Genomic DNA, 12256 nt, shown 5'->3' with positions numbered 1-12256 from the left:
AGGGAGACTGAATTTCTTCTGTTTTTCCCAAGGCTTCCTTCAGTTCAGACTGAGGTACACTGAGAAACGGTTTGTAGCTGATCACTGCATGGAGGGAGGACTCTTAATTCTAGTGTCTTTCTCTGAGTTTATACTTAAAAAAAGGGGTGGGGGGAGACTAACATAAAAATAAGAAAAAAGTGAACTGGAGAAAAATAGTATCAGCAATGACAATAACAAAATACACATATTCCCACTGAAGTCCAAGCTGGAATAATACAGTGCAGTGTTGCACATTACAGTTTTCCTGGCTGAAAAATTCTGTGCATTTATGCATGTGTACACATAGGTCCACATATGCATGTACGTAGTTCACAAGTTACACAAAAGCCACCCCTATTCAATGCATACTGTATGGCAGTAACCATGCTATAAATTTATCTCACTGAAATGTGACTTGCATCACACCTCAGTGATAATTCTACAACCATGTGGCTTTCATTGGAGTGCTTTATTTAAATGCATGACATCTTCCATGGATATATATGATACTTTCCTACAGTCATAAAAAGCTTAACACTTCTGCTTCCATAGCAAAATACGTATTTTGTTTACTCTGCAGAAAAACTGAAAAGTTTTCTGATCAGAGCAGCCATGCTCCAAATGGTGTAAGATCTTCCAAGCTGATTATGTGCATGTCTATGACATCTCTACTGTAACTGTGGAAAGCATGTAAAAAAGAGAATGCACCACTGTCTTCACAAGAAACTTGCATTACACTGTAAAATGCAACAGAAGGAGAACCAAATGTTTTCTACCATAATTAAAATAAGTTGTATAGTCAGTAAACGAGAGTCTACTTTTAGTATTTTTACACAGTTTTCTAACATGACAAAAATAACCTTCTGTCTTTCAGATGATTATAGCTCATGTAGAGTTTGAGCTCATCAGGTGTTTTCTGTCAAAATGTTTTTAATGGAAAATGGAGTTTCCATAAAATTGATGTCTTTTGCATGGAAGTGTTAATATTGATGGGGTGAAAATCTTAATTTTCAGGGCAGAGGGGAGAAAATTACATTAATTTAACTCAATTAGAAAATTTCAGTTTGCTGAATTAATCTGCTATCCTTTGGTTTTATTCACCTGTTAAATCATATTTCCTCACTGAGCATACACTACCTGATGGAAATTGCTCCAGCTCCCACCTTCTGTGACTTTAATAATGCAACCAAGAATCAAGCTGGTGGTGCAGTATGCAGCTTATGTAGCAGGCTTTATTACGAGAGATGTAGTCTGATCAAAAAGTTGTTGTCGGGGTATTCCCTGGACTCCCTTGTTGCACCTCAGCAGCTGAGTAAAAAGATTACAGTTGCCTAGTATTTCATAGGAATGGGAAAAGAGAGGCATGAACATTGCAGGAGACTTGACTAGAGTCACCTGAAAGTTCAGTGTGGAACTGGGACTAGCTCTTAATTTTCCTATCTCTATCCCACTCTTCCTGTTTTTCCAAGTACTAAATAGACAAAAGCATCCTCACCAAAAAAAAAAAAAAAGGAAGAGAAAAAAACTATTAGAACAGTTGGTTTCTTTTAGATATTTCTCAGGTATCATTTTAGACAGTTCTATTGATATGGTAACAGCTGTCCCTTCATGTGATGATTTGGTGAGTAAATATGCTTTGTGAAGCTATAGGTATATTAGCAGCACTAGACAAATAATAATGACAAGTGCTTTTGTAAATATTCCTTCACCAGCACCCTGTCATTCTATCAGAATAGATATATGTAAATTCTAAATCATGTTACCAGTCTCAAGGTGACATTATTAGCTTTTTTTCATCCTTCCAATAGATGTCTGAAGAACAGAGTTGTTCTTTTCTGTCCTTCCTGAAACAGACTTAAGCATGGGGAAAGTGCTATATGTAACACTCTGCCTTTATCTGAAAATTAGCCCTGAAATTTGGAAAGAAGCAGAGGTAATAGTTCCGTCAGGAACAGGACAAGTTCCATCAGTGCCGCTGCCCTCAGCAGTCGTTGGAAATTGGTCTCGTGGGTTACAGGCAAAGGGTCCCGCCAGCTGACACGTCAGCACCTCGCCGCATTTTCTTTCTTGTTTCAGTTGTCAGGATTTTTAAAGGTTGTCAGAGGTGGGGATTGCATCTTTCATAGTCATGTAGCATTCACTATCTGAGGAACTCCCAGTCCTTTGCTGGCATCTTCTGAATTAAGTTTCACTGCCCCTTTGTGATTCAGTATTATCTCCATTGTACAGAAGGAGAGACTTAAGACAAAGACAGATGAAGCTGTTTGCTGAAGATCACAAAGCAATTCTCTGGCAGTGCTGCTCTGCTGCTTCCCAACACCATGTTTTGAAGGCAAGGTTGTCCTTTCTCCCTGGAGGGTGCCAAAGGGAGGTATTTCACCACTTTTTTCAGCCTTCTCTTCCTGTGTTTGAGGAGAGTGAAATTGTCTAGACTGGTGAAACAAGTAGGTTTCAGAAATCTTGTCAAATTAACTTTTCTTGTCCGTGCAGGCATGGGGCTGCATGGCAGGAATCAGCAGGTGTAAAAGGCATGGGAACATGTATTGTCAGATGGCCGGTCAGAGATGCTTATGGGACAAGTAGGGATTGGCAATGTGAGAAACGCTGTCTATTTATTTTAAATTTATACTTCAGTCAAGAAAAAAAGACCAAATATATTTATAATTCTGTTATCATCATGCTAGCTCACAAGAGATTGATCCTGTCCTCCATATATCATCCAGCTCCACCAATATTCATGGGTGTACAGAGCTGTCTGTCCAACCCAGTAAGCTTAGTGTTAGTGCTGATGAGTGATGCTCGCAGACCATTCTGTCACCGGTTAGCTAGTGATGGGAATTCCCATGAGCAGGGTGCCTGTTCCAGGTAGTCGGACGGGAATATGGGGCACGCTGAAATATTCAGAAATGGGCAGCTATCCTTTTCTGCAAGTTCCCAGGGAGTGTGTGGGGCTGACTCACAGGCTAGACTACAAAAAGGGCACTGTTTCCATTATTAGCTTACAAAAATGAGCTGGCAAAATTGGACTGTGGGGATCACTGACATCAGTAGGTGCTAATCACTTGGTAACAGTAAAAATGCTCAGGAAGGTAGCCTTGGTAGGCTGTTACTGGTATCCAGCTATAGGGTCTTTTTTTCTGCCTTACTTGCCATTCCCTCAGCTTGTCACCTACAAGGCCAGTCTTGACGCTGAGCAGGGTGCTTCCACAGCTCAGCAAGACTGTGCATGCTGACACTCTGCCTTCTGGTGCCTGCTTTAATTTGGTGTTGGGAGAAAGAAAAGTTACTGCAAAGTCAAGAATCATTTTCCCCCTTATAATGGTAATACTAGGAATGTTGTGCGGCACTGCGCCAAAATTACCTGGTTATGATCAGTGATCTGAGTTTGTCAATACAGAAGCCATTCTTGCATTCTGGAAGCTCCTGAAAGATCTTTAAAAAAATCCACAATAATCCCCAGTATTATTATTTCTTAAATAGCTCTGGCTTCATTCTTCTTCAGTTGGTCTGTTTATCAAAAACATGGGATTCCTTTTAGTACAGAAATGTGTTTCACACATGAGCAAGAAATACAGAAATAGCTTATCATTTCTGTGTATTGGCACGCTAATGTTCAGGGGAACTGCTTTTCATCCTCAGTAAACCTTTTCCGAAATAAATGAAACCACAATAGTATTACATTTGTTGTTGTGTTATAATTATGATTTATTTATTATAACACATCAACAAATGTAATATTGTGGTTTCCCCTGCTTCAGAAAGGGAACTTTCCATCCTCAAGTGATAGACATCTCAGCTGGGACAGAAACTCAAGGTGGTCTCCCCCTCCCTGTCTTAGGCCAATAAAAGTGCTGACAGTGGAAAAGAAGGTCTAATAAAGACCGGGAAGTTCCCACACATATAGTACGTTTGGGGGATTTAGTGCAGAAAATAGGTTGGTAAACTCCTTCCAGCTACCACTGTAGAATCCTGTCCCTGCTGATAACGTGCTCCTGAAACCAAAAGTCCTTTATAAATACAGTGAAACTGAGGTGAAGTGAAATGAAATCACTGTGGACAAAGGAAGGGGCAGTGGAGTGGTTAGCATCTCTTCACTAGGAAAGGCAGGTCTAATATTATGAATACATTACAGTGTGTACCTAGCAGCGACAGCAGTTAAATAAATTGCTCTGGCTTTCTCAGGGAGATATTGATCCAGGATCCACTCAGATAGAAGAGTAACAATTCCCTTTACTGATGCAAAATAAGACCAGCTTGAAATAGCAGTGACCCCCATAACAGAAGATAAATATTGCCTGTTTTTACCATGACTTTCGTTGGGCAGAAGTTAGTTCACTGCAGATCACTCATTTAGGAGTGAGAAATATGAGGAACACTTCTTAATGTCTGGATTCTTGCCTGCTGAAATGAACTATTCAAGGACTCATATTCGCTGTCTGCCAGATAAAGAAGCATAAGGGGAACTTCAACGAAATGGGCAACTGAAGGGAGGATCATTAGCAGTGATGTGACTAAGTAACTATTTTAAAAGTTAAGACAAAATGCTTCAACAAAAGTGACCTTCACACTTGATGATCCCTTTCTACTTTTCTCCACACTTGAAGCTGCAACAACCACTACTTTTTCTTACCACCGTGTCACTTACTTCATGAAGCATTTCTATACCTAATCAGGATTTTGGACCCGAAGTGATAATTTCTGCAAACTTCAGATGGACTCAAAATACAAAGCCAGGTACAGGTCAAAATGTTGCATATAGATCCTCTCTTTGTAACAGATCAAACAAAAACTTGACTTAGATTGCTAAGCCATAAATAGCTTGGAAAACTGCTGGAGAGCACAAGAAAGCATGTTGTGAATAGAAAGATTACATACAATCAGAGGCTGTAACACTATGTGCTTTCAGGCACCAGATTGCAAGTGCTGGCGTATTGTAGGAAGATGCTATAGTAGTCTCTGGATCAGATGAGAGGAAGGGAAGAAAGGAGATGTGGGAGATCTGAGCAGAAAGGGAAGGAGAGACATAATGTCCAGTGCTGGGTAATAAGGAGAGCAAAAACTGCCAGTAGTCCAGCTGGAAGACAAGAGGAAGAAGAATTGTTTGGAGTCTTTCGGGAAGGAATGATGTCTAGAGCAATCTTGTTCATTTTGATTTATAATTGCAATAGAGCTTTATAAGTGCAATTGAAACACAAAACATCAGTGAAAACTTGATTGTTTTGAATGAGGATGGTTTGGGGAAAAAACAGTGTATTTTGCTTTTAATATAAGTTTTATTTTGCTTGGAATTGATTTTTTTTATTGGGTGGTTTTATTGGTAATTATATAAACCATGTTTGGGTTTTTTTTGTTTTACAGTGAGCAAAAGAGTAAGAAGTTTCTTTTCTGCATTGAAACAATTATTTTAGCTCACATTTTTTCATTCTAAACTCTTTTATTTCAAAAAAAGCAACATTTTTAGCAAAATTATGCTTGTATTTTCAAAGTTCTTAAGTGCTCCTGGAAAGATGGAACCCTAATGTGTTTCAGATTGTTTTCCTCTTCTAATATACATAGAAAATCTATCTCTGATTCCAGTTCCAAGTGCATCAGGAAGAAGGCATGTAACCAGCTGGACACAGAGAGGCTTGTTCATTGCTAGGTTGCCATCTGAGCGGCTCTCAGTCTGTCTGACCCTCTCGGCCCGTCCTTAATGGGACACTGAGATGGCACATCCTCCTGGCCAGCGTGCACACAAGGGGTCTCCTGTCAGCGAGCTCAGAAGGAGCGTTGTAGCCTCATACAAGCCTTCTTGCTTGTTACAAGCAATTCTGAAAGCACTTCTCAGGTTTGCTATGCTGTTAAGCCTTTCTCAAGATCGTGGAGCACTTGTGAAATGCTTATTGTCAAGTCTGAGAGGAGCACTTACTCCTCCAGTTACTCCTGGAGTGGAAGAAATTATTTTGATCAACAAGTAACTTTGCATAAAGTTCAGGTAAAGGGGAAATGATTGTACTTATTTTCCTAGTGTTTGGATTGGGAGAAAAGTAGCATTACTGAATTACAAATTAACTTTAGATAACTGACCCTCCAGCAATCTAGTGAATCTCTGGTGATATTTTCATCTTTGTGACTTGGTTTCTGCTGAGAGTCTGTTCAGTGCATGTGTTAATTTAAAAATAATATCTAAACAAGGTGTGAACAGTTCAGTTATGTGATGGCCTGAGGTTGCAAACACAGTGATAAAATTCAGTGTCTGAATTTGGCAGGGAGATTGTCTTAGTGCTGCAGGAAGACTTGAAATTAAACGTATTTTGAAATGTAGGTGTTAAGTATGTCAATCAAATTTACTTTCACATCTAAATCAAACATACTTTTTAGAGTTAGAGACCTGTTCAAGCTCTCAGACTGCTTGCATTTAGGTGAGAGAGCTGCTGTGCTCCCGCCGTGTCTCGTTCTCATGGAGAGGGTCTCCCTGCTGAGGTTACATTTCATATCATCTGGGAAGAGGCAAGCTTCAGAAAAAATGCAGAACAATGATCCTTGGGAAGGGATTTCTCTCTGGCTTGCTGCTCCCAGACCTTTACTCCAAATGGATGGGAACTCTTGTTGCTGCAGGGCCACGATGACTCTGCTTTGAACCACCTTAGCTACCAGGAGGGGAGCCCTGGGCTTCTGTCTTTATTGGGCTTCTGAGACCTTTTTAACTTGAAAGAAGGGAGTGCTTGAAGATACCAGATTTCTGCATTGTGCTTGTGTTTAGTATTCTGTTCTCCCTATTGCTGCCTTCAAATAAAGGCAGGAAATATCCCCAAAACAAGCAAAAATCCCTTCCTATTTTAGAGTAAATGGGAAGAGCTTTCCCCAGTAATCAGATTCTCTGATTGCCATAGCTTTTGAAGATGGTTGTATATGATTGATTACGTATGTGCCTGTGAAGTGTAAGTTAACTTTGTTATGAAAGTCCAAACAGTTTTTCCTATACGATCATTTTACTTTTGGTTCTTTGCTTCATATGGTGACCATGGCCACATACCATCCCAGTTTACAGTGTTAGACTGGGAAAAAAATCACCCTGTGTTTGTCCTCTCAAGCCATAGGTAGTGACATCTATCCTTACTGGGATCTTCTGGAAAATGAGAGCCTTCCCAAGGACATAGTATTAAGGATTCAAATGAATGTAGGAAAAAGTGGGAAACTGGACTGGAAGGGAAGGTCATGATTCAAAACCAAAAAGAAAACAAAAAGGGGAAGCACTGACCATAGCCAGAGCATAGTCACTGCTTCTGATGGGTATGGTCACTATCAGATGTTGGTCCTGTGGTCTGAGGGCTCTTTGGTTAACCAATATGGCTCTTCTTATATTCTTACAGGAAAAAAATACCTTTCTACTGAATTATTTGCTGCACATGACGTTCCACGTTCTGACAGAGGAATCTTCTCTCTTTTCCTGCTATAAGCTTCCCTGGTATTTAAAGCTCCTTAAGCTGGTTGCAGTACAGAATCTAACCTAATTCACACACTAACCTAGCAACATGTTTCTGTCTCTGTCTCCACTGATCAGCAAAACAGACGATTACGATAGGATTGCCAGTATAGTCAGACCACCATTCTTCCAGCTGGTCTATACGGTCTCATGGTTTAAGTTTGGGAGGTGATAGCCATTTTTCTAGGTCTGTGTTAGTGCAGTGACACACGCAGTACACCTGAGTCCTATTCTGTCTGCAGGGCTCCAAAGCACTCAAGTTATATAAATAGTCACCATTTTGCATAAACCACTAAGTCTTTCCTTCCTTTTGACAGATTGAAGACATCATTACAAGAATGCAAGATGACAAAACAGGTGGAGTTCCCATCCGAACTGTGAAGAGCTTTCTGTCTAAAATCCCCAGTGTCGTCACAGGTAAGGACCTTGGTTAGAACTGAAGAGAATGTGAACTGGTACTAGCTGTGTCTGAGGCAATACATTGCTAAAGCCATGAGAAAGGGAGAATGAAAAGAAAAACTTCCTAAATTCTGCTTATGTTCTGCACATCTTTTCCTTATGGGGTGAAATATTGTTTTCTCTCTCTTACCCAAAAACTTTTATCAGACTTCTGTCACAGGTAGAGGAATGTGCAATATCTGTTGTGCCGCTGTTCCATCTTACTAAAATTATATGTATAAAAGCGTGATGCTGGATGGTGCAGAAACAGGGTATCAGCATACAAAGCCATTCCTTTCCATACTTCCAGACAGGATATTTTTCAGTGCCACAAAGACCTTTGCCGTTATTGTATGAGAAGTTTACTCAGCATGATGTAAATGGCATTGAGGAGTTGTGGTTGTGTTTCTGGTACCTGCTTTCACCAACACTATGGTACTTGCTTATAGCGGCATAGAACTACTGTTTCACCTTAGTCCCCCACTAGACTGTTGTCCAGTAGGTGATATCCAACTAATCCTGTGACTTAAAATTTATGACTTTGTTTAGCTCTGTGAAGAAAATACATTTTTTTCAGTCCTCAGAGAGTCTCTTCGCAAATCAGACCAGGTACACATATTGACAGGTCTGTTCAGGGAAACTTCCCCTTCTTTCTCCTGAAGAGTGAAGGGCTTTTTACTCTCTGTAGCTGTTACTGTGGCATCTTCACTGCAATGAAATCCAAATGATCACAAAAAATGCAAAAGTCTTATTGTCATGTTGTTGCATATAGGCAGCACACCAATAACTGAGAGAAGAGTGGCAGTTCTTGCTCTTAGAAACTTTATATTGTTGTAAAATAAGGGGGAAATATCTGTAGTTAACAAGGATAGTGACAAATACAGCTGGTGGTGTCAAAACTTTGTGAAGGTGATTCCCTGTGCTACAGCTTATCTGAGCTGAAGCCTTTTGAAAATATCTTTACTTTCAAAATGGTTGGGTTGAGCAGAGTTTGAGTTTATGTTGATTTATTCAGAGGGATAAGGAGTGTGATTTGATATCCTTGTATCAGAAAAAATGTTCGACTTAAGCTACAGGAATGGAATACAAATCTGCAGGACTTTGGGTAATAGGGAGGGAATATGGAAATTGGAATGATGTTGTTACTTAAAAAATGCTCAGTCCAGTAAATCCTTTTTTACTGAGCAACAGTCTGTTCTGTCTGCAATTGGTTTCAGGATGATGACTCAGTGTAACTAGCCATTTGCAGGGTCAGGGCTTTACTGTGGAAAAGAAACATGAATCTAGAATGAAATGTGGAAATTGTGTTATTAAATTGCAGCTTATATGTCTAAAACAAGTTCCTGGTGGGGAAAATAACCATTTATCTAGTTTGAACATTTCATAAGTTCTAGTCCAGCATACACAAAGATATACTCAACTAAAAGAGGTTGCTGATATTCTTGTTAATATTCATAGCATTGATTAAGCAATTGATCTAGTTGTGAAGCTGTCACTGCTACTTAGAAGGAAAAAGGAAACGGAAGACATCACAGCATCTCTAAGCTGAGTATACTTATCTTTAAATACCAGCCTGACTGGCAGCTTCCTGGCACAATGGAAACTGCCCCTTTGCATGCTGTTACTCTGGAACAGCAGCTGCAACTGCATCACCCTGACTTGGCTCTTTTTCACAGCGGGGCAATAGTGTCCAGGCTGGAGTGAAAAGATGAACATAGAATAAGAAGAAAACCTCCCTCCAAAGCTCACAGAAACTTGTCAAATTTAGAAGGGAACAAACCGCTCAGCAGCATTCCCTTCAGCTGATTTGAAGGAAGTGGGTAGTGCATGAAGCCTCTGAGTTTGAAAAGTACAGGGAAATAATGGCTCAGCTGAGAACCCAAAGTTTTCTCCATGTCTCCTTTCCCCTTGTGGGTGCATATACCTGTCTACGTATAGACCAAAAACAAAAGAAATCTTTCAGTATTTGTGATAGATGGTTAGAGCTAGAGCACATGACGTATGAGAAGGAGCTGGAGCACATACATGCTGAGTATGCTGGGTTTGTTCAAGCTGGGGAAGGGAAGGTTAAAGGCAATGAGGGGTTATAGAGAAGATGGAGACCCTTCTCAGAAGCGCGTGGCAGAAGCACAAAAGACAACATGCACAAGTTGCAGCAAAGGAAATTCCAACCAGATATAAGAACAAAGTACTTTGCTGTTAGAGTGGCTGAGCACTAAACAGGTCACTGGGAGTGGTTGTGATACCTTCATTTTGGAGGTATTCAAAAATGAGCACAACTGAACCGAGCAATCTGACCTAAGTTTGCATTTGGCCTTGCTTTGAATAAGGTTGGACTTGATGACCTCCAGAGAATCCTCCCAACTTGAATTATTCTATGTAAATATACTCAGTTTTGGTAGTTTTCTAATTCCATTCAATGTCGTGAACATTAGAGAAGAACTTATATTTTCAAAAACTTTATAGCCCTCCTCTTGGGAATATCTTAATTTTTAGTCTGGCATTCTCACACGCTTTTTATTTATACCTGAAAAATGTAACAGCAGCACTGAGATGTGACTTACTGGCAGACTTAGTGATTAACAGGGATTTACTTTTGCTTGACACTTTTATTGTAATTGCTTCTCACAGGAGAAATGTAAAATCTTAAAGAAACACATTACAGCAGTGCCTTGATGCTCTAAACATGCAGCTCTGTTTACAGTACAGCAAAGTGGGTGTTTGATTTGAAATTTGAATACAGGGAAAGAACCACTCATCTCTGTTTTGCTTTCATCTGTCCTGATGTCTAAGTTGTGAATGAGGCCTTGTGTAACACAAGGGATAGGAGCTTCAGAGAGTTATCATTAGTGGTCCTCTCTAGACCAGGGGAATCTGGAAAAGGACGAAAAAACTCTTTTGAATGTATGATGAGTCTGTGTGGGGAGGCAGTGTCAAAGGCACGTTTTTAATCTGCGTGAGAAGGAGATTTGTGTATCCTCTTCCCTGGCTCTGTCTTGAAGTAGGTCAGTCAAAGGAGGACACATGACACCATTACCTTCTTGGTTTAGTCTTCAGTTTTACGGGCAAACTGTAGAGAATGTGAGTAGCATGAAATCACTCTGTGTGGAGAGAGGAGGCAGTTGTGTGCATGTATCTGATAGACAGAGATTGCTGGACGGAAAGCTTAGAGTGGAGCACTGACATAGTTTTTCCTTTCATTCGTCCATTGACCGAGGGCAGGTATCAAATGTCATGCTGTGACCCAGGACAGGACTGGCTTCTCAGCCAATGCCCGCAATGGCAGTTGCTGCAATAAAGAACTTACACATTTCTCTTTCAGTGTGTGTGTGGGGGGGGGGGGGGAGGGAAGTTCCTCAGTAATGATTTGTTTCAGTAAATAAACCTGCAATTCTCTACTATCCCAGTCATCAGAATGGGATAGTGCATCTCGTTATACTAACCAGAACCAAAACTTTTTTCCAATCTTCTTTCTGATTTCTGTACAGTTGAATCTTAAAACTAACCTTCTGTTTGGTAGAAGGACCAAATGCATATACTTTCTTCTCCCACCGATTCAGACTTGGCCAAATACAATATTGTCAAAACAAGTCAGAGTAAGTCAGTGCTGACCTACAACAGCTGAGCTTTCCAGTGAAAAAACCTTCATGCTTCTCAGTCTTCCACCCCAGGTTATTCCAGATTTCTCCAATTGACTATTCTGTTGTCCTCCCAAAAAGTTTTGATACGACATCATCCTGGCCCATAACCCACCAACTTCAAGCAATCTTTTCCACACAGCCCCATTTTCAGTGATACTCTTTCTCCAAGCAGCTGTCCCCTAGCTGGCACTTCACTTGCACTCTACTCCTGACCCTCACCCTAACGCTGGCCTTGTCTCCCTTGCTGTGCTCCCAGATCTGCCTATGTGGCGCTGAATGGTGATGCCCTGCGGGACTGATTCTGGTCCTGCAAATTCCCCTCCAGCTTGACCTCCAACCCCACCTTGCAGGTCGGATGTTGCCACCCTGACCTTCAGCTCTTCTCTGCCATTTTGCTATTCAGGAGGGGGCTAAGCCCCAGGCAGATGCTATACAAGCTGCATGCACACAGCCCTGCCAATGCATTTCATCCTTGACCTGTGGTATCTCTTTTTTTTAAGTCCTGGGCCTCTCTGAGCAGAAAGCGCCAATATTACTGAAATGTGCCAGATAGCCTGTTGTTTCCTTGATGTGCACAAACATTCGCTTGAGACTTGTGATGTAAACCAAGTTTAAACTGCCGTGTGTCTTTGTCTGAACACGCCAGCATGTATCTTGACAAGTGCATGCGGGTTTGTCCCGGAACACATCA

The 12256-nt window shown here is 40.7% G+C and overlaps 1 protein-coding gene across 1 annotated transcript in view; it reads left to right on the top strand.

Annotated features, from left to right (window-relative positions):
* The window catches only part of RGS6 (regulator of G protein signaling 6), a 290381-nt gene that overhangs the window by 170285 nt on the left and 107840 nt on the right, over positions 1–12256 (top strand). Inside the window, exon 2 of the mRNA XM_013959531.2 lies at positions 7804–7903. Coding sequence (XP_013814985.2) covers positions 7804–7903 — 100 coding nt within the window. The remainder of the gene's footprint in view (positions 1–7803; positions 7904–12256) is intronic.

This window comes from Apteryx mantelli, chromosome 4, assembly GCF_036417845.1.
Source record: "Apteryx mantelli isolate bAptMan1 chromosome 4, bAptMan1.hap1, whole genome shotgun sequence".
NCBI classification, from domain to species: domain Eukaryota; kingdom Metazoa; phylum Chordata; class Aves; order Apterygiformes; family Apterygidae; genus Apteryx; species Apteryx mantelli.
This window is presented reverse-complemented; position numbering and strand designations above follow the sequence as displayed.